At 40.8% G+C, this 23417-nt stretch overlaps 1 protein-coding gene across 2 annotated transcripts in view; it reads right to left on the bottom strand.

Annotated features, from left to right (window-relative positions):
- Positions 1-23417, bottom strand: part of triob (trio Rho guanine nucleotide exchange factor b) — a 120605-nt gene that overhangs the window by 20199 nt on the left and 76989 nt on the right. For both annotated transcript variants that reach the window (XM_085176286.1, XM_085176285.1), the window contains 19 exons: positions 23238-23330; positions 22802-22951; positions 21842-21956; positions 20926-21041; positions 19506-19628; positions 18984-19178; positions 18562-18677; positions 17791-17857; positions 17382-17491; positions 17171-17240; positions 16918-17007; positions 16627-16719; positions 16432-16543; positions 15985-16175; positions 15445-15546; positions 13615-13754; positions 13357-13456; positions 10518-10770; positions 3-289 (listed from right to left, as the gene is read on the bottom strand). In XM_085176286.1, the coding sequence (XP_085032412.1) occupies positions 3-289; positions 10518-10770; positions 13357-13456; positions 13615-13754; positions 15445-15546; positions 15985-16175; positions 16432-16543; positions 16627-16719; positions 16918-17007; positions 17171-17240; positions 17382-17491; positions 17791-17857; positions 18562-18677; positions 18984-19178; positions 19506-19628; positions 20926-21041; positions 21842-21956; positions 22802-22951; positions 23238-23330 (2523 nt within the window). The remainder of the gene's footprint in view (positions 1-2; positions 290-10517; positions 10771-13356; positions 13457-13614; positions 13755-15444; positions 15547-15984; positions 16176-16431; positions 16544-16626; positions 16720-16917; positions 17008-17170; positions 17241-17381; positions 17492-17790; positions 17858-18561; positions 18678-18983; positions 19179-19505; positions 19629-20925; positions 21042-21841; positions 21957-22801; positions 22952-23237; positions 23331-23417) is intronic.

Raw genomic sequence — 23417 nt, 5'->3', positions numbered from 1 at the left:
ACTTCTTCCAGGGTCTCATCTTGTGGCGTGGCGGCGCTGTCGTCAGAGTCCTTCTGCGAGCCGGGCATCGCGTCCATGTTCTTCCTCGTGCCATCGCGGTTCTTCTTATGCTTGTGGGCGAGCTTTTTGACGTGGCCGTCGGCTTTACCGGAGCTGAGCCGCCGAACTGGACTCGTCAGCCACTTCCTTAGCGTGTTTCCAGGACGTTTGGGACCTGGGGAGCTGTGAGGACCCAGGGTTTGGCTGGAGCCGGGCTGCAGGGCGTCATTGCTGGATACGGACAAGGTGTCTGAATGGACAGAGGAAAGAGAAGGAAGCGCATCCAGTGTTAACCAAACGAAACGCAAAGAACATGCAACCATTAAAGAAAAAAACAAACTTTTTTCAGTTTTACACTGACTGGCAGATCTTTCAAATCAGGGACTAACGATGGACAGCTAATCCATGTGATTAATGCTATCTGATTGTGCTGTTGTGAAGGTTTGTTTACATCACACATGCTTTTACACTGGCACAAACTCATCCTGGAATATGAAAGTATGACCCAAATCAAATCTGTCAAATCTATTGCTCATTGCAAAAATCATGCATATTCATGCTAAGATGTTAGTGTCACCAACTCATCTATTTCTGCATTAAACAAAACTCTATGCATATGTAACATAGCCTAGAGGCAGAGAGAAAAAAAAAGTCAATATATGTTAAAGATAAGTGTGGATGTGTTTGTTTGTGCTCTGTGCAGGAGGCAGGATGGCCTCCTCCCCCTCTCACAGTGATGACGGTTCCTTGGGGAATCTGTAGGAGGAAAGCTCTTTTTCTTCGACTAGAAATGGAGCGGTGAGAAAATAACGCAGTATAAAGGGATGCTTGAGGCTTTGTCTGAGTACTTCAAACATGCACCCATCTGTCTGTCTCACCTGTCTCTGCTCATTTACTCTTACTTATCTCCCTCTAACCTTAATTTGTTTGCCCTTGCATCACCCTTTATCATTCACTGCACTACCATCCTCCTCTTTAGCTTCCTTTGCTCTCGCTGAAAATGCTGATGGGAGACTCACAAGTCTGACAACTAAACCAGCTTCTGACAATCTCTGAGCAATCTCGGGATGAGGGTGGATATCCTCAAGCAGTTCAACCGAGGGTAACAACCTGATTTAAAAGTTTTTCTCAATCGGCTCATTTCATGAGAGAAAGAAAAACCAAAACCACAAGCAGTAACTCTGACTGTGGATACCACAGAATACATTATGTTAATTAATTGAAATTAATTACACTGCTGCACAGTTTGTCAGCCTGGGTGGACATGTACTGTCGGACACACTTTCATCCCAAGATTGTTTTACACTATGTTTTTTTCTCTATTTGGCCAAATTATTATCAATCACCATGTCAGCTACAATTTTTATGCACGACAGAGAGCTGTAGATGCTGAAAATTATGAAAGCATCCCCAGTGCATGCAAAAATCATGTAATAGTAACATAAAATTAGGGATTTTAAATCCTGTCATCAGGATACTGTTTTTTTAATCTTAGAAATAATCTAAATGGACAAAAGTACTGGTGCGCCTACATATCACACCTACAGGAGCTGTTCAGCCATGCCATGAAGCTCCCGGTGCAATTTCTCTGCAGATGTTAATGCCAGAGGAGGTTTCAAACTTAGTTATTGAGTCAGCAATAAGCGGCTGATAGAGGCTTTTACACACTATGTGCCTCAGCACTTAATGACCGTGATCTGCAACTATACACTGACACTTTGTGGTTGAGCTGCCGTGGCTTCTAAATGTTTCCGCTTTGCAAGCTGATCTAGGACAAAAGAGTGACTTCTTGGAACAGTCGCATCCTCTTTCTGTACCACAATTCACTACGCTCTTTAGAATGACCCATTTGTTCACAAATGTGCGGTAAAGGGACAGAAAAGACCTGAATTCAAAGATTACGATAGTGTAGGACCCAAAACTTGTTTCCATTGTTTCAAATTCTGACCTTTCAGAACAATGCCTCATTTCTTCATGCTTTTATCACTGCCAATTTAGACTAATAAACAGCACTTATTCTCCTTTTTTGTTGAATTTAGAAAACAAGCAAACAAACGAACAAACAAAATGAACTACAGTGACACTGCACTGGCTCTCTGTACCTTATAGAACCAGTTTGTTTCCTTCCCCTCTACATGAGAGACTTCATTTCCTTTTATGTTTCAGCCAGATCACTGCTGGTCCATCACTGCTTTTCAGCAGTGAAACCACCTACAGATTTAACCCCTTATACAGGCTTTCAGTATATTTCAAAAAACAATTTAACACCTGTCTGTTAAATGAAGCACTTGTTTTTATTATACCCATAGTTTTATTCATGTTAAAGTCTTTGTTTTAAATCCTATTTTGTCCTGTTTTTATTACACTGATTTCTTTAAAGATCCTTTGCATGAAAGGTGCATTGTTAATACAGCGAGTTAAATTAAAGGCCGTTTCTTGATACAGGCGGTGATGACCTTTTCATTGTGGACACGACTTCCAGTGAGGAAGTGACTGCAAAAATATGTTTATTCATACAGGGGCGATGAGTCAGGACAACACACTCTCCTCCTACATCACTCTGCTTTAAATTGTTTGCATGAAAACACGATGAGCTTGAAAACAAACATCCAGAAAGGAGAACAGAGAGATGTTTTTCATCTTTTAGAGGAAGGTTAATATTAGTGTGTGTACGAGTAGAAGTTATCTAGGTTTTACAGCTAGACTAAAGGCAAGGTTTAAAATACTCGAATTCAGTTATTAGAGCATTTAAAAAGGTGCAGCTGCAAAAGATTAAGGCACACGCCTGAGCCGAATGGCTTTTATGAATAGCAGGTGTGGAATTTCTGCCGTTCTTCATTGGACGATTTCACCCAGCCTGACTTAATGCAGCAACATGTGAATGTGTGTGCCCGTCATTAAGCCTCTGGAAGACTTTTCTTAGTGCAGTACTTATAGCATGTGTTCTTACATCACATGCAAAGGAATGAAGACAGCTCGGTTCTTCAACAACAAGAATCTCCCACATCAGGCACTGTAAAGGCTTTAAATCCATCTTTACTAAGACTCATCGCAACATCTTCTTCTCACGGTAAAAATCTTTCAATATGGTGCACAAAAAATGAGAACACATGTTTTTTACAGGTTGCTTTCATTCTGTTCAAACATCTTGAAGGGATGGGAAGGGGAAACTTGGGACGCTTTGCAAATCAATATTTTCCACCCAAACACTCTATTTAAAGACAACAGGGGGTGTCGAAGATTTGTGTGTTTTGCTTGAGGGCAACTTCATCGCTTTTGTTGGCTCAAACGTTTTACGTGCAACCTCGCTGGTTAGAGCAGATTTGTGGGGGAGCTTTGTAAAATGCTCTCCTCCAACAGATCCCCTGCAGTACTAAATGAAAACCAGTCACAATTGCTGGTTACAGTACTACCCTGGAATTTTTTAGTCACGGGTGCATTCACGGATCCTGTTTAAGGCTGTAATTCTGATGACTCAGAATACCTTTGTTGGTCTCCGAGGATTCCAAATCCCTCACTTATGAGTTCTGAATCCTTCCCCAAATCATGTTTACATACGATCCACTATTCATGCTAAAAGTTAAAACTACAGGTGCTGACTAGACCTTTGATTTATTAGTGTTTAATATCCGGAAGAGTGTAGGTAAATACCTGCATTAGACAGCTGTTGTTCACTAATGGGAACCAGATGAGTCTCTGATACATGTTCACCCAGACTGATAAACTGTAGCAGTTAAATCAAATTTAACCCCAGCTAAAGTGATTAAGGTAACCGCTAAAATAATCACTGAACTGAGAGACCACACTGATGAGCTCCAGCACTTAGGTGAAAACTGCTGCTTTCACCAGGAAAACATAGAGAAGTGAGGACTTCTCATGAAGAGCAAATGGACTGTGGTTCCTGCAGACATGCTGTGGTTAACAAGCATGAGGTACAGCTACTTGTTTCATAGCCTCACCTTGATGTAATTCAAATAATACCAAAAAATACAACTTTATAAAACAGTAGCAGTGAGGTAAAACTGTCTTCATACTGCACTGGAATTTTATAGGTTTGCATATTAGTAATAAGCAGAGAATGGAATCTGCTGGTTATTTATTGTGATCAATATGCAGATATACAGTGTGCAAGATATTGCTTACATAAGTAGTAAGTGTGACGCTGTTGATTTTCACTAGTCCCACCTGTCTCATGCTTAAAAATCTTCAAGCTTTGGCTTGATAAGTGTTAAGTGGCAAACTGAAGATGTTGATCTAACAGGAGTGTAAATGAAAGTGTGAGACACCTCTCGAACAGCTGGTCAGCCTCTCGCTCGTGGGGAAACAAACAGAGGGAAGTGGCAATTTGTTTGAAGCCTTCTTTTTAATTTTATTCTTTTACTAGCAATTATATTTAAATCCATCCATCCATCCATTCACTTCTGCTTCTCCTTTTTCAGGGTCGCGGGGGGCACAGGAGCCTATCCCAGCTGTTATAGGGCGAGAGGCGGGGTACACTCTGGACAGGTCGCCAGTCACGGGGACAGACAACCATTCGCACTCACATTCACTCGCACATTCACACCTAGTGGCAATTTGGATTATCCAATTAACCTATCCCCACAAACTGCATGTCTTTGGACGGTGTACCCGGAGGGAACCCACACAAACACGGGAGAACATCCAAACTCCACACAGAAAGACCCCGGCCTGATGGTGGAATTGAACTCAGGACCTTCTTGCTGTGCGGCAACAGTGCTAACCACCGTGCCTATATATATTTAAATCACAGAAATAAATCAGGTTTTTTGTTCAAATGAGCTATAACTGCATTAATTGTATTATAGGCATCATCCTTGAAGACTTTTCAATTTTGCTGCTAAAATAACACAGAATGTTCTACTGGCAGCGGGAGCAACAGTGTCCGAAGAAGTTTGAGTTTTTCCATAACTTACATTTAGATATTTTTTCTTTATTGTTTTATCATTGTTTTTATTTTTGGATTTTAAAACGTACTCTTTTACAAAAAAAAGCTGAAAAAAATCTGGTTTAGCAGTTACAAGTCACATGTTTGATTAATTGCTGACTTCTTAGAACAGTAAATGGCCTGTAAATGGTCTGTATTTGTATAGCGCTTTACTAGTCCCTAAAGACCCCAAAGCGCTTTACACAACCAATCATCCACCCATTCACACACACATTCACACACTGGTGATGGCAAGCTACATTGTAGCCACAGCCACCCTGGGGCGCATTGAGAACAGTCCAGCATGCAGGCTCATACTTAGATACAGAAACAGGAATTCAGTTTCTTTTTTGCCTAATAAATAACATAATAATAAATAATAATATTTTTTGCAGGTGGTCTAATAAATTGGTTAGGAAGTATTCATACATAGATGAGAAAAACTTACACAACAGTACTTGTGATAGACTTCTCAATACTCCTATTCACTTTAACTTTGTGGGCTAATGTCCTTCAGAAGAACTCACCAGATGTTCTAATACTACTTAAGCATTATTTGATTTATCAGCAAGCTTCCGACACAATGTGACACAATGTGACACAATGTGACAACTCACTCGATGCTCATTTACGCTGCTGCAAAGAACATGCTAGATTTACAACTTTCTGTGTGTTCTAGTGTCTCTAAGAATAGAAGTGGGGTAGGTGGAGGGGCTCTTGTACAACTGCAGTGATCCAAAAAAGCGCTGCTCAACAGAAGCATGCCTGGGATTCCAGAGGTGTCACCAGGGGAGCATCTTTCATGTGCCCTAATCTTGCCAAGAAGAAGCTAAACAAACACACAAAGCCATAAACATCAGTTGGTGTGGCTGGGAACGTGCTTTTAGGGGCGGAGGTGCAGCGTGTGGGGAGAGCTCCAGGGGATTTTGGTAGATGATCTGAAAAAATGTGCACAACGCTAGAGAGGGCTTGCCACCAACAGCCACATTTAGGGAAGGGAGTGGTAATGGGATGAGAGACCACCCAGTGCAGATTCTGGCAGAACTAGTGCATATTTGGGTGATTTGTAATGCTTTATCACACTGTATCTAGCAGACACCTGTGAAAACATTAAAAAGGAAAGGGATTCCATTGTTTAAGAGTCCTCATTCTCCCCTTCTCGTCAGTTTGACCTCATCATTCTCTTTTCTCAACAACACCCTCTGTCCATCTGTGAGCCTAACCTGGATTTAAACAGGAACGAAGACATAATCTTGTCCCGGTGATTTTAGTGGATTTTAATATTTCATTATGTAACGATGCATTCACCAAATTACTTTTGCAGCTATAATGCCACCACATGATCGACAGATGAACTGTGAAAGCACAAAGCCCGTACAAAAATAGCTGATGTAAACCCAGCAAATAAGGACAAGCTGTCAAAACGACAAATGTAGAGTTGCAGTTGTTTCTTGCACAGCTGGAGCTTCAATGTCGCACTTTAGAGCAAAAAAAAAGACCAGTTTTAATGTCATAAGACCAGAGGCATAGTCTAATTGAGATTCTAATGTTATGCTTTCGTTACATTTTCACCAGAGGAACAAACAATAGCAGCAAGCCGCTAAACCAGAACAACTTAGCGCAACTTATCATTTGTGTTTTCCCAAGCACACTGCATAAGAAGCAAATCTAGCATTAACAGGATAAGAGGAAGCAATTTACTTTTGTCCTACACATGGCACCTACCCAGATCCAACAGCCAGAACTTGCAGTTGTCAGAGTGTTCTCCCTGCGCCGAATCCACAGAGTAAAAAGGGTTCAAAGACACTAAAGATTCAATTCCACGGGCCATGCTAGTGGAATATAAAACTCTGACTTGAAATATTTCCTTAGAGCATCTCCAAAGGTATGCCAAATGGCTTTAAGATCCTTTGAAAAAAATCCCAGAATCTTTATAAATAACAATAAACCTGCAGTAACTACGTCGCTGAAATTCCAGGGGAAGTGTGAAGTCCAGTGTGAGAGAAAAGCAAAAGTCAAATGCAGCATTAGAGAGTAGGATGTTTTCTCTCTCTTTCTTTGTATCTCCATCCCTCCCTCTCTCCCTCCCTCACGAGTGGGCTGCTGTGAGGATATTGGGCAAACCTCCACTGTGCCTCTCCCGTTCCAAGGGGACGTCTGGAAACAGGCAGCATTTCTACCGTATTACCCTTTGTAGAAGCACCCACTCAGTTTGTGTGGGCGGGTGCATATTTTACAGGCATTAGGTCGCATACAACTTGTGCAGTATGCTTGGAACAAATATAGATTTGGTTATGAAATCGAACACAAATGAACAGCATAAAGCTTGGTTTAAAAAAGGAATATGTTTTCTATTCGGTTGTTGATCAAAAGTGTTGCGCGTACATTTTCAGATTTTCTTTTTACATTTATTTAGTTTCTGAATGGCACTACTGACTATTTATCCAACACATAACTCTGTTTTTGGAGCGTCTTCATCTGAAACTGTGCTCTGTGCAGCCTTGAGCAGTTATGCAAGCTAGACGCACAAAGACCTGCCTGTTTAACTATGAGTGTGTGTTTATGTGTATCTCTCTGGGCTTTAAACACACTCTCTACTGTTAGGGCAGACACAGGCATACACAGGCACTCTGAGTGCTTATATCAATCACATTAACTTTCATTAAGTGGGTACTTTTGTATTTATTCCATCGCGAGGGGCAGTGCAGTCCACCTGCATGTCTGACAAATCTGTGATATTACATAGCAGGGACGCGCAGGCTTGTGCAACTGTCAGCAATTGGATCAGAGCCAGAAAAACAAAAGAAACATATCATAGATCTGAATAACTGAAACTGCCAAGTGTACATTTTGTGGCTTAATTCATCTGCATGTGAAGCCTTCTATGGTACTCTGTCCCCTCAGATGCCTCAAACTGCCAGGAATTCTTAGTGGTGAGAAATTGCAGCTGTAGTCACTGGTTGTCTGCGAGGCTTCACCTCAGTTTATTTATGTCACTGAACTGTTTGCTTCTTTTGGAGGATTTATAATGGCATTTTTCCTGAAAAATGATATGGCTTACTACCTTGCTAGAATTAACTGAAACCTTAAAAAGACTGAATCAGGGGTGTCAAACATAACCCCAAAGCCTGAGGGCCAAAATCGGCCTTGCAAAGACTCTATTCCAGCCCCCTAACCGGCTTTGGAAAGTGTGATGGAGGACACAGATTTTGGACTTTTACTACAAACAAACACCTCCCCCACCATCATTCATAGTACACCAAAGTCATTACGTAATAGAAAAGCAATTAAATGACTGAAAATGTCCCATTTTTTCACTATATACTATAGAAATTTTAGGATTTTTTTTTTTTACAGTGATTTCACAGTCCGGGAAATGTGCTACCAGAAATTTTACACACTTAAGACCCAAAGAGTCATGTTGACAGATTTTTTTTTTAAAATTTATAAATGAAAGTTTTAACAGAGAGTTAAGCTTCTTTAACTTTTTACTTAAGCTCAAAGTGGAGTGTAGGAGGCTCACGATGTAAAATGTGTTTGACATTCCTGCTCAAAATAGTCTTGAAAACTCAAGGTTTCGACGAGCATAAGCTGATGATTAAAAAAAATGCCTCCAAAGAACACTGGATGAGATCTCAGGCTGAATATCTATACACATTTTTACCTTTAACGTACAGTCTATGATTGAGAGACATGACAAGAAAAATGGGAGATTTCCTGGACGACCACCCTAATCCCCTAAACTTTCACCCTTTCACCACTTTGGACAAAGCGGCATCCACGGTTGGTCTGTAAATAAAAAAAGGCTGACAAAAACTGCACAAAAAGCCTTTTTTGTCATCCTCGTCTCCCTCCTCTTGAGCAGCAGCCTTTCTGACGAGAGTAACCCCTGCAGAGAAAGGCTCCTTTTCATCACCCCCTCTGACCGCACAAACACACAGCGACAAACGGACAAGAAACACAAGTCCCAGTAAACAAAGTAAGGATGACAAACAAAGAGCTGGAGTTGAAAGCGTAAAATAATTGGTCGGAAAATTGTAGCTTTCTTCTCGTGGCGGTCTAGTAAATCATTCAGCTAATGCCAAAATTGTTAGTTCCTGTATTCACCATCCAAGCATCCTTTAATTTTAAATGCAGACCTTTCTCGTACTGACTACAAAGATGCTGCCAGCAAAATATTTGTATGCTATATCACCATAGAAACAAGCAGTCCACCTCTCACCCACTCTTCCAGATTAAAAAGAGAAAGGCACAAGCAGAAACTTCTCTCAAGACATGATGACAGCAGCTCATAACTCCAACTGGCTACGCGAAATTTGATCACAGCTTGGATTATGAGTGTTTTGGTCAAAAGAACAACAGTTCACAGCAATAACTAGACAACCCTATGATATATTCACATAAGAAAAAAAAATGAATATAAAGCATCTAGCTAAGCCAGCTACAAGTCACTGTGTGACTAATTAAACTAAAAGCATGCATGTTTTACAGCAATGCAGCATTAGCATTGGTGGAAAGTCCTTAAGCAAAATTAGGTGCTACAGTACAGTTCTGAGGAATATGTTCTGCTTTCCTTTAGGCTATATGGTATCGAAAACTCTGAATTAGTGCCACTTTTCCCAACAGCAAAATGTAATTTATGCTAAGGTAAGAGTAGGGCCACTCCAATTGATGAGCACTTCTTTCTTTGGTGCTACAAGTATAATTAAATACTAATAACTTGTAAACATAGTGGGATTCATTGTGCGTGTCATTTTTTGCTGCAGACCTACAAGCCCCTACTTTAGGAAAAGAATATTTTATTTTAGAACCATCAGGCTATAGGTGTATTTTTGGATCTAATACCTTCAGAGGACGTACCTCCTTCTCTGTGTGTCTGCACTGCAGGAACCTGGGACTACTGGAGTTCTTAGAAGCTCATTTTTAGGGCCACAATCCCTCATCAGTGTTGAGACTTCGAGTTTTTATGTCCTTTGCCCAACTTCATGTGTTAGATAATGCTTCAAATAACAACCCAAATAAGTTCCTGGAAGTCTTACATGGCGAGTGCTGAATGACTAGACTTAGTTTGAGAAGGGCTTTGGTGTTAATACATACAGATTGAGAAAATCCATTTGAAATGTGTTTTTTCTGCCAAAATATGTCAGGTATAAGAACAAAGGCACCAACACAAGGACAAAATGAGGTTTTCTGACAGTAATAACATCTGTCAATGGTAAAATTGTTAATGAAAAAAGTTTTAAAAAAGAGTCTAATGAAAAAAGAAACTGCTGTGGGCCTTCCACAGTTGCATAGCAACACCTAGAAATACATGTCTGTGTTCCCTGAAGCAGCTGTTTAATGGAAAGTGAAGGCTCTACGGGTCATCGATGTTGTATTTGCAAACAGGAACCGAATCCGATATGTCCATGCTCGTGCATGTATGCGACGAGCAGCTGTTTTTAAGTGTTCAGATGTGCTTCGCAACAAAACAAACATCAAAAAACATCATTCGGTGCACCCGTAATAAGCCAAGAAATTATTCTCCTCCTACCTTTGTGGTTGAAGAGGCCCTCCATCTCCATGGAGGACCTGGAGTGAGCGATGCAGAGCATGGAGCAGGGCACAATGCCCTCCTGAGCTGGCGAGCGATCCGTGGTCCGAACCAAGCACCAGTCCGGCTTGTCATGCAGTCGCTCCAAAACCTCAACAGTCTGGCCGCGGCGGACTGTCAGCTCCCCGTTGCTGCCGCCGTTACTGGCCACAAAGTCGTGTATGACCACTGTGAGTTCACAGCCACCAGAGAGCTGGAAGGGAAACAAAGGTACTCTAAATGTTTTTTCAAGAGGATAACCTCCATATTAATAGGTGTTAGGCTAGTGTGTAGCAAAAATGTCAAACAATCCATTATTGTCTCATTGTGTATGTATACATAAACATTTCTGAGTAGTTTTCTGCATTTTATTAATCTTATCACCAACACTTGCTCGATGTTAAATAAAAACCCTGCAATAAAACTTTCCCTGGCAATTAATTAAAGCAGATGTGCCCACACAATATCATGTGCTAACAGCACAGGGACTCAAGAAGCTCTGTACAGTGTAAGAATGAACCGGTGACTCATCCAAGCTCAACCGAACAAAACGACATTCTGACGACGTGATCGTCTATGAAAGGAAAGGCAATTTTAGGTAGAGGTGGAGCGAGTCGGGATTAGTCATTTCTCTCACTGGTTATTTTAAAAGGTTTGTCCTTTTAACGTGTGAGTGAAAAAGCAGCTGCTAGTCGCTAATGATGCTTTGATCTGTTGTGGAGACAGAGAGGGTGAGCAAATGTAGCTATTCTGCAAACACAAGAGCAGATAAGATAGAACATTTAAAATGTTTTATGCAATTACAATTCTGGGACATACAGAATTGGCATACCTGAAAACAATTAATATATTAATACTATAATTGTTGCATAATGAATAGCTTGTACTCATTCTTATGCACTGCAATGGACAGTCTCTGTTTTTAATGCTGTAGTTCAGTAATCACTGGGAGTATAATTGTAATATTTGAAAAACACATTTTCAAGAAGGAAAACTTGTGTGTATTTATGTTAAAAATAAAAATGATTAGCAACAGATGAAAAGTCTTGGAAATGGAGTGAAGCCATGCAGCAGTCATTAGCTACACACTCCGCAGTGTAAATACTCTGTAAAACTCTGTAAATACTGTAAAAACGTCCCATGTTTTCCAATACTTACAACTGCTCTAACTGCTTGTGTGCGCTTCCATTTGAGTCTTTCAAAGCATATATTATTGCTCAGTATTTTATTCACAGCACACTACACTGCATTAATTGTCACGGCAAAGCAAAGCAGATTATCTGAAACATACCCTTTGGTAGTGGGGCAAAGCCAGAGAGCTTAGGAGCTGAGAAATGGGATGTGAGCTCCTTTCTCCAAACCTGTCCATTGTTTTCCACTCCCTCATTGCAAGAAAAGTTCCAAAAAAAGATAGAAAAACTCTACAGAGCAGAGTTATCTGTGTCTTAGTCCACTAAAGTTCGAATCACACTAACGGGATGCAGGGAAGCAGGTAAGTAGAAGTTAAAAAAGAGGAATAATCATTCATTTTCAATTAGTATTAAAATTCCTGATCCCAACATTCCAAAGCCAGTAGAAAACTTCCTGCTGTCCACTGTAATTGCACTCCTCTGTGGGTCCTTACAATCAGACTATTGAAGATTAAATGATTCCTTCTCTTGTGTCACTTTCCAGAAGCCACCCGTGTCTTTTAACAATTACTTTCACACTGAACCTTTCATCAAAACAAAAACAAAACACACACCGGGAAAATTAGCGGTAAAAACATTATGGTAGCCTGTATTTTGAAGCAAAGAGTAAGATCGATAGCTGTGAGGACTTAAAACTGTGCTCTCCTGTCTGGCATACAGACGAGCATCCTCTGTGAAGTGAGCGTGGGAGGCTGAAGCTGCTGACACACAACAAGTCAGTCACTAAAGCTGAAACGCACACAGGAACACGAGCGCGCGCACACACGGCAACACAAACACGCCACTGTCACTACCCCTTGAATGAAACGTCTCATGGAGTCCGCACAAAGCGAGAGATAAAGAGATGCATTCAAAAAGTGAGAATGAGATGCTAATTCGAATTTGCAGGTGTTACTGTGTGTTTCGAATGTGTATGCATGTGACTGCTGCCTAAACTGAGGCGCTGTGACTAATTAATCAGTATCTGTGATTGTTTAGACTTCAGCGGATGCCCCTCACCCCCTCGACCATTAAAATTTCACATTTGGGTCATGTGAAACGACTGCAACTCAAGCGTGAAAATAAGGAACCGATGCAGGAGTCCAGTGATCAGTTTATAATTAGTATGAGATAAACGTATGGGGAGGCTATTTTATCTGTGTGTGTGTGTGTGTGCTGCATGTTTTTTAGCTTTACAGTTGATCATACTGAGCGTAGGAGGACAAGCCTTCTGTGGTGCTATTACCAGATATAACCACAGCCACAAGCGCAAATACACACGAAAAAACAAACACACACATAAAGCTCTGAGAGTCGGGCTGTTTCTTCCTCCTAACACAATCAAACAATTTCACAGTAAACGACTTGAGGACTGCATCTAAGCATTTTGCACATTTGTTGTTTTTTGGGGTTTTTTACAATCGTATTACTGAGTGACAGCATTAATCGACAGCAGAGCTGCAATCTGACTGCATGAGCTGCACAGTGTGACAGGACATAAAATAAAAACAACAAAAAAAGAAATAAATAGCACTGAAAACTTGACTATTTTTAATGTGACTAAAGTGCTTCCCTTCCCTTACCTAACCCTTACTGGTTATGACGAACGTCTGCATGAGTTGTGTTTTTACCTTATCGCTGTCCAGTGTGTTCTGGGACGTACGTGAGGCAATAGAGATGGTATCAGGTTGGCTGCTGGCGTCTCCCTGGCTGTCCAGCTCCTCTCCATCCCTGCAGGCAGGCATCATTACAGCACCAATAAACATGACATTTACCCTATAGGGCTATCTTCACGCCATATAGTTTTGTTCGGCTGAAATGCTTCTAGGCATTATCATAAAACTGATTTCTTTCTTTTTTTGCCTGACAGTAATCTACTTTTAGCTCACCTTCTGCCTTTGTGTTTAGTTGTGGTGGCTTTAGGGATGTGGATGGGTTCCTTCAGAGCTCCACGCAGGTGGATTGTTCGCTCCTGTATGACTTCCCGAATGTGTTTGATCCAGTCCTGCTTATTCTCAATACTTGAAGCCTGGTACATAACAGATAACTGGGTTAGATATATGTTAGATTTTAAAGTTTCTTAAGTGCACAGTACTGTTTTCTCTTTTTTAAATACAATGACAGCATTAATAGCAAGAAAAACACGGGTCTACAAATAAGGCCTAATTTAGTTATTATAATTCTCTCTCTTCCCACAGTGTGCTTAAGCCCTGCAGTCTTTAACTTGACTCACATGTCTATATGATGAGCACATATTCACTCAGAGCCCCGAAAAGCAACCACGGTCTATTACGATGTTTATTTACGTCACAGATTCAATGTGTAGATGCAGCTTTCATCCTATAACCACCCTCATTTGAGTCTTCCCTTCCTGTTTCACTTAGCAACCAGGACCATGACTGCCATCGAGCCGAGTTATATAAGATACAGTTTAAGATGATCATCGGAAGTTATGTAATAAGCCAGATAGCTGTACAGCACACATTGCCAAATCGTAACACACCCTGGGAGCCTTTCTCTGTGTGTCAGTCTCAAAAAGCAAACGCATATCTACACACACACAGCATGCATAAAACATTGCTTCTGACTCACTGCGTGAGAATTACCAAGTTGCTTGTGAGGTTTGGATTATGACCCATCAACTGCTATGCTAATGTGATGAGTGAAGAAGTAGCAGAAAGTAACACTCCACCCCCTTACAGGGACTGAACTTTGTTGGCTGAACAAAAGGAGCCAGGGAGGATTTAGTGAGGATGAACTGTAGACATGAAGTAACACTTCTTCATGTATCAAAAACCTTACCACTTCCTGTGATCATATGATAAGTACGTCCATATGAAAAAGAAGGTTTTCACAGGACTTTACGCATTCCTCTGAGAAACACAGCACGCCCAAGATTCAGCGGCTTGTAGAACCACTTTTAACACCAATAACTTGAAGTGTTTGACTTATTCAGTCTCACACATAATTGCGGAGGAAATCTGCCCCAGTCTTTTTTACAATGTAGCTTCACTTCATTGAGGTTTATGTGTTCATGTATAGCTCTCCTAAGGTCTTGCCACGGCATTTCAGTTAGTTTGGCATCTGGACTTTGACTGAGCCACTGAAACACCTTGATTCATTCCATTTTCAAAGGACGTTGTTCCAGACGTCTTGTAGTTTGTTCAGATGCAACTTTTGCAAACCTAAGCTCTGCAGCCATGCTCTTTTTAGAGAGAAGAGGTTTTCTCCTGGCAATGCTTCAGCACAAGCCACACTTGTTCAGCTATTTTCCAGTTGAACTTTAAGTTTGAGCATAATCTGACCTTAGTTTCTTAGTTTGAATTTGCTGGGATAGCCACTCTTGGGAAGATTGTGTTAACACACACTTCAACACTCAAACAGCTGGCTTTATGGAAGTGCTCACATTCACTGGTCATTTAATCAAGTACTTGTGATTAGCAGCACTTGGCTGCTTTTTACTCTCTTATTTCCCATGGAAGCAGTAAGGGTGTACTTAGTTTTTCACTATACTGTATAGAGCCCTATGAAAACTTTCTCCACACAACTTTATAGTAACAATGCCAGAAGTGCCAAAGCTTTTTTGCAAGAGGATTACTTCTAAAATGATTACATCAGATCTGTTATAATATTCAAGGCTTTCAGTAAATCTGTTGGTAAATCTTAAAATACTGTTAAAATAAATATGAATGCAATGACTCTTTCCATAACCCATGTACCTTCAGAACAATCTTGTTGTCTGAGGTTGGGGTCCTCCCCAACCAGAGGGCAAACTTGCAAGGATCTCCCTCCACATGTTCTGTCACTCCAAGCTCTGACGTCTGATGAGATGAAAAATGTGCAAAAAAATTAGACGAAATATAAAAATATCTCAGATCTACCATCCTACAGTTGCATTCTTCTGCTAAGTTTTTTAAGACTTAACATCTTTATCATTACTTCATATTATTTTTATATGCAGTTGTGTCTAATTTAGACATATTCAGCGTTATGGCCAAGGTCACAGTGAATGGTACAATTTGAAAGAATTCCTTCGAGGTGTTCAAGACATATCAAGTTCAAAGTGGGAGCGGCTGACAAACAGGCTGACTCATAGAAGTACGGGCAACTGAGAAGCGTTCTGTCTCCAGCCACAATCGTTGCCATCACAGAGGCATAAAAATACGTGATAACAGCCTTGTAACCCAGATAAAAACAACAGGTGTCTCGGAGGACCTGGCGTGGATCCACTCAGTACAGCCGGATAAAACAATTCTTACAAAGAGCTTGCTCTTGTAGAGGTATTTGCTGCGCCCATTGGAGTCTTTCACTTCTTTGCTGAAGACCAGAGACATCTCAAAGAGGAAGAGGTGTCGATCCCGACCCTTCCGGATCAGAGTCTTAGGATCCCAGACCTGGAAGGACTCCTGGAGTATCAGCTCTCCCTGGGAGTCGATGTTTCCATCAAATCCTGAGGTAGTGAAGGGAAAAGCAGGGAAGAATCACCTAAGGGTGCTTTCTTGTTTCTGCAGTTAATGCAAATATGTTCGTAGGAGGCAAGTTGAAATAATTTACTTCTGATTCACAGCTGAGTCAGAAATACAACTGACTATAAAAGTGAGCAACATATTTTGTTTTCTCTCAAAAAAGCAAAGTGACAGTTTAGTCACTGGCTACAGACAAGCAAAGAAAATCATACTAGCAGATGTACGCATATGTATACCCACCCTCCAGCATAGAGAGGTGCATGGCATCGTTGGCTCTCTTGGGGACACTGAGCATCACTTCCAGGCCATCCTTGATCTCCCCTTTTCCTTCCTCACAGCATGTTAACAGTTCCTACAGTGGAGCACACAAACATGTCAATCCAGTGGCATTTAAATACAAAACTTTCTTAAGATTCATTTAAATGTATGCTCTACCTTTAGAAGCAGCTGGTATTTTGTGATTCTTTGGACTGGCTTGATCAGGTAAGAGGAGATAGAGTTTGCGAGACGATGTCTTTGCTGAATTTCCTGTAAATTGAAAAAGGAAAGAGACACTTTTACAGGAAAGTGCTTCATTCATTCTAAATCATGCGGCACACAGAGAAACCATGAGAGTTAAATTAATTATGATTTGAAGTGAGTCAGTTTCAGATATAAAATGCAAATTTAATATTTCTACTCCCTGAAGATGAACAGAAAAGATTAATGCCGTTGGTAATATCTTACATCAAAGTAGGGTCCAGCATGTTCCACGATGAGCTGAGTTGAATCTGGCTTGTTCTTACAGTAGTTCACATACATCTGAAACTTATCAGCCTTAGCAGGAAAAATAACAGCAGTATTTATTCACAAGAAATCCAGAGATATGGATAAAACATAAACCTTTTTAGAAGAAATGGACTATTGTACTATGTCATGTTTTAGCATTTAACATAGTGTAGAAAGAAACAAATTACTAAGGTGCAAGTTTATCTCTTACCCAGGTTACAAAACAATGGCCGACATCTTCTGGAAGCTGCTCGTACTTTTCTAACTCCTTCAGGAAAATACTGTACAGAAAGAGGAAAAGGTAGAGTTTCAAATTTCAGGGTCAAACTGTGGATTCACTGCACCTAACAATGATTTTTTTTTTTTTAAATCAACTGATATTGCTGGTAAGGAAAAGTGTCACAAAATAATGCACTACTGACTTGTGATGAAACTCATAGAGGTCCTGCATGTTCCCAAAAATGATGTGTTCCTTGTTGACAATACCAGGAGGAATTTCCTCCACGCCGCTGGTCATTTCCCACAGGTAGGTCTGCACAGACGCACACGCCACAGAATAATTAATTCACCTAGACTTGTGTCTAGCTTAAAGAAAAAGTAAACTGGCAGTGTAACCAAATGGAAATCGTTCTAAAGAAAAATATCGTCATAATCCAAGAACAAAGAATGAAATGCGTAAAGTTTTATTTATATTGCACCTTTCAAGATAAACATCAAAGTGCTTCACAACAAAAAGAGTAAAAAATATGAACAAAAAGCTACCTATGAGAAAGTTTAAAAAGAGGCGTTTTCAGCTGTTTAGTGAAGACTCGTGTCTGTTACAATACTTACATCCATACACTCCCGTAGGTCTCGTACATAGGCTTTCTCTGTTTGAATCAGCTCTGCCATTATAAATCTGAAACGATATAAATATTGGGAAATACAGAAAGTGATGCACACGGCACTGACAAAAATGCAAGTATATATAACTCAAAAACAAAAGGATTTGTGAAGAGATTAAAAACTGCAATTTAGATCAACACTTTAGAAGAAATGAAGAAGAAGAAATTAAAGGATTTTTATGAACAATTTATCGACAGATGTGCTTGTAAAACCTGTACCTTTTTGTTTCTTAAAGATGACTTCATGACGTCAATGAGTTAAACAAACCAATCGGTATGACAGAAGTAATCCGTGTGTGTGTAAATATTACAAAAACATTGGTTAACAAGGAAAGACACATAGAGTGCTGCTCTATGTGGAAGCATTAAAATTCCCCTTGCTTATAGCTGCTTATGAGTAGTTACAACAGATATTTTTTACAGCATCAGCAACACAAAGTTGTGCCACTAAAGCTCATAACTCTGTCGTTGTGCACTACAAACTGTTTTTGTACACACTTGAATGAATCTGAGGTAATCAGGATGATATTTACATGAAGTTTGGGTTATTTAACATGAATTTACACATTACTTAACAGTAAATATAAAATGAAAGCTAACCTTAAGCTAGATATTGTCAACAGCACTGAAAATGTTTTTATATGTTAGCTGGAAATGATGTTGCCGAAACCTATGGCCCGGGAAATAAGCGGAAAATCAACCCGTTTGCTGCCCTTACTCTTTCCTTCGTGCTGATTTCCTCTTCTCCTCATTGAGTTCATGGGCAGCGTCCCGCAACTTGACCTCTGACCCTGGAGCACTGGCTGGAATGATGTCCAGTTGCAACTCTTTACTCTGAAAACACAGGAGCCAAGGGCTATTATGTGGTGCACAACAGGCCACATCAGTCACTCAGCAGTTCCACACACCAGTGGGTGATTTATCAGCAGTTAAACAAACAGGATTCAGCCCAGGTGTAGCTTATTTGGGCTATATCAATGTTAATCCCATCAAGCACAAAATGATTTTTGAAAAGCTGAAAGTCGAAGCAAACGGTCATAATGCATAGTTATATCTCGCAAATGCACATATATGCGTGCAATTTCATTTTTAAAGCTGCTTGAAAGATCAGATATGGTGTTATCAGCGATGGGCACTCACGGCCTTGTTTGAGTCGGAAGAAATGCCAAGCGCTGATTCCAGGCAGGTTCGGTATTTGTCCATGCGGAGAGAGAAGTCCCTGTAGCGCTTGTCCACCGAGGACACCCATTTCTTTATTTCCGAGGCATGGGCGTGGCCCTTGTCACAAAACCCATCCGCCAGCTGGATCAACAGCTTTACCCGCTCTTTGGTTTGCTGTCAATAGAGAGGGAGGGGGCACAGAGTGGAGAGGGATGGCCATACAGAGGAAAGGTAGATGGCAAAGAAAAAGAGAGAGAGTGTTAGGAAACAGTGTGTTGCCTGATGGACACAATAGACTGCTCCCTAACATAATAACAGCGACACAGTAAAGAGGAAACAGGACAATATGCTGCTCTGGGAATGGGCCTCACAGCAGAGGGTGAGACTGTGCAAATATACACGCAACGCAACCAGTAAGTAGCAGGTAGGGAAAAACTGCAAACAGGCTCGTCCTCCTTCTTTTATGGATAAATAAACAGACATAAATGTACACACACATACCTTTGCTGTGATCTGGAAATCTTCATGTTCCTTCAGTAGCTCCTGTGTGTGGTGAATGCTCGACCCTGTGGATGTGTGAGTGGACAGGTAAAACTCCCCAGTGTCATGGATCCACTCCAGGGCCTGAGGAAACAGCCAATCACAAATGAGTACATATACAGTGAAGGGATTTTAGTTTAACACAGATCTGAGGACGTAATGCACTTAAAACTACAAAAGAATATAAAAATAAACCCTTGGTGTATTATGTAGTATGTATATGTATATTTAAACTAACAATAATTCTTGCGTTTAAACTGATTGTGGTCTCTCTGTAGTATTTTCTACCATACAGATTGCCTCTAAGACTCCCTTTATAATTCCCTACGATCACATTCATGGGACTTCTGGATGAGGAAAGTTGACATCAGTACGACCTTGTGAAAATAACAAGACATGGAAATATTATGCATCATTTTATGTTTTTTGGTTTCCCTCCAGATCCAATCCTTTAACACGTATTAAAATAATTAGTTAGTTCCTAAATTTATAGCATTCACTTTAAATATGTCCTATTTAATTTCTATCCTTATTAGTGTTTGCGTACTTTAAAACTGGGTCTGCCGGTGATACCTCCCAACCAGTGATGGCAGAACTGGTCCAGTCAAACTGTGAGACCAGAAACAAGCCCTGGGCCCTGGGGATAAAACCTGGACCAGCCTAGAATAGCCATGTCCTAGAAACATGCTCGATGTCATCTGGCTTTATTGGCTAAGAGAATTGGTCCGTGCATACACCCAAACACCACAAGAGGGAGCCAAGTAGCTTATATTAAACAACCTAAGGCACCCTAGTACAGGAAAATAGAGTGCAGATTCAAACTTGCTTTGGCTCTCTCATGTCATGTTTAAATAAAGCATTCCAGTTATGAGCTCAGTTTGTAGAGTGTAAGGGCATCCCGCCTGCTACTGTAAACAATATTAACCAAACTTTTCTCAAAGTGAGACTTGTTTGAATGAGAAATATTGAGTGTTCTTTTGAGCTTCCCAAGGTCGGGTTGACATGTAGGGGGGGAAAAGAGTTGAAGAGATGCTTTGGAAATGCTTTCCAGTAACTCTAACCTTTATATGTCCTGTGCCACATAATGGTAGCCATCCTTAAGACATTTATACATATCACTGCCTGTTTGCAGCACTTCCAGTTGAATGTGCCATTATAAAGAAACACTAACTCATTGTTTAATTCAAAAAGAGAGACAAAACAAGATGGAAGTTGCAGCTGCTCGCCAACAAAATGAATATGCTCATATACTCCCACTCCAAACACGAGGCTTATTTCTACTTCTCAGTCTGCAGTAAATCAAACACCACAATGCAGTTATCTGCTGAGCCTCATGATCAGATGGTGCTTATTCCCACTGCACATATAAACAAGCACACACCTGTTTGGCGCTGCGTTCAAACACTACATATTGCTGGCACTGGTCCAGTCTCCGCTTCCTCATGGTCCAGAAGTGAAGCACTCGGTTTTCTCTCTGCAGCAGCTCATTCAAGATATCTGATGAATCGACACAAGCACTTTGTTTATTCGAGTCGGTTACAAATTTCTGCTTAACAAACGCAGGAAAAAAAATTGAACGCATGAAATACAAACTTCTCAGAATAATTAAAATGGTGCAAAGAAAGTTTTAAAAAAGCCCTTTTCAACCATGGAATACATATCAGCTTCACACATCTGTTAATATTAATGTTTATGTTCGTGCATTTGTTATTTGCCTTACACGCAAAAGCACTGATGGATTTATGCCTCTGTCAGCATAAACTCTAGTTTAGTGTAATACCTCTATGTCTCTCTTTGTGTCTGTATACATGCAGTAATCAAAGAGAGGTGAGAAATTGCTATAACCGTCCCACAAATACTCAGGAAGAGGGCGATCTCCCCCGGACTGGGAATCGCAAAAGTCCATCACAGTCTTTTATCTTATTGCAAATTAGCAGCAGTGTTGTTGAGACAAAATGCTATCATGTAAATGTGTTTAGTGCTTCAATAAACCTAGATGAGAGAATTGTGCAGCTGTAATTTTCAGTGAACACATCTATCACTGTGACTGCATGCATTCAGACTTGTTTTCTTTTGAAAGTGACATATGAAGGACCACTGCCCTGACTTTTATTTAAAGGCTCTGGGGAACTGACATGAAGAGATGTTAAGATGCCATCGAGTTAATGGCAATGAGTGCATGTCTGAAAGGGGCTTAGGTTTATACCAACTGTGTGTAAAAAAACATTTGTAATGATTCCTGTAAACTATAATGAGATCCAGAAAAGATGACAGTTATCTCTGAGGTGTTTACTTACTCTTAACCTGAGTCTCTGGAGCTTTGACGTGGGACAGCATGCCAGGCATGTTGACGCTGTTTCTGTGCAGGTACTTCAAGAAAACATCAGCGTTGCGTCTGGCTAGCGTACAAGCCTGTAATTGTGCAGAAAGAACCCGAATGTTACTCAGCGGGTTAACACATTCATATCCTTATAATCAGAGGTTGCAATGGGAACTGGAACCCTAAGATCCAGGGTAGAAGCACAGCGGCGAGCATGCCTGTTTCACAAGCCCTAGACAGTACAACGTTGGACTTTTCCTACGTTGTACTGTCTACAGTCTCTCATCTTTCTCTATTGTCCTCTCTCTTGTACATCTTTCTCTATCTCTGAGTGAACTTCTCACACATTAGCTCTTTTTTCTCCCTGCAAGCATGGAAACTCTACCTTTAACTAACATGTGCTACTTCAAAAATGTAACTGCTAATACCCTCGCTCGTTTTTTGTCACGGTAGCTAGAGTGGGTGTCCTGGGTTACGCTTTTTGTCTGCCTTTTGAATGCTTCGTTCCACCAGATGAGCTGGAGGAGTTGGCTGGGAAGAGGGAAGTCTGGGCTTCTCTGCTTGGGGTGCTGCCTCTGTAACCCTGCCCCACATAAGTGGCAAAAAATGGATGGCTTAATAGCTAGATGCTGAAATACGAAGACCCCAACATTTACTGATGCTTGCGTACGCTTGACGAGGACAAAAAGTTAATAAAATGTGTGTAGACTGTGCAGATGGGATCAAGGCTAACATTACTTTCTCGGCAGTAGCAGCTGTTTGCAGCAACAAGCGGCAGCACATTAATAACGAACTCACTTGATCTTATTTTGCATTAAACTGCCCGTCAGATTTAATTACTGTGCAGGAATGCCATTCTGGATCAGTCCAGGCCACATTAACCCCCCTAAAATGCTGACGTTTATTTTCGTATTTGCAATAAAATCATCGTTCTCACCTTGAGGAAGGCCTCTTTCTGCTCCAGATGTTTGCTGATCATGGGAGTGACATGGTCTGATTCACTGTTAGGGCCCAGTTTATCAGCACCACCGCACCAGTCTTCTTCTCTCTTATACTCCTGCTCGAGGCTTTCTAGCACACTGCACACCTACGACACAGATGACACAGTGCAGTTTGTAAAAAAACTGCTCTTCAGTAATCCACTCCCGGTCTACACTTTCATGCAACCTGTGCAAATTCGGGCTGCTGGAAGCAATTTTCTTATCCGAATGTAAATCTGCAGGCACTAACTTTGGGGACTGATGCTTACCAGGGAAAGAGAATGTTTTTAAACTTAAATTTATACTAAACTTACTTATACATTAAGATCAGATATTACTTTGGTGGCACCCACTCCCACACTCCTATGCATTCACGTGCACAAACAATAATACCTGTTCAGAGGTCTTGTAGAAAGCCACAGAAGCATTAACCAGCTTAAGTCTGTCCTCCATCTTTAGCATCAGCTGCTGCCAGTGGTCTGCCACCTTCAAGTCAAACAAAATAAATCAGTTTACCATTACCAGCCACTGCACTGCCCACACTATTTTCCCTCAGAGACAACACAAAGCAAC

Source organism: Neolamprologus multifasciatus, chromosome 11 (assembly GCF_963576455.1).
Source record: "Neolamprologus multifasciatus chromosome 11, fNeoMul1.2, whole genome shotgun sequence".
Taxonomy (NCBI): Eukaryota; Metazoa; Chordata; class Actinopteri; order Cichliformes; family Cichlidae; genus Neolamprologus; species Neolamprologus multifasciatus.
Note: the sequence above shows the minus strand (reverse complement) of the source record. Positions and strands in the feature narration are given on the sequence as shown.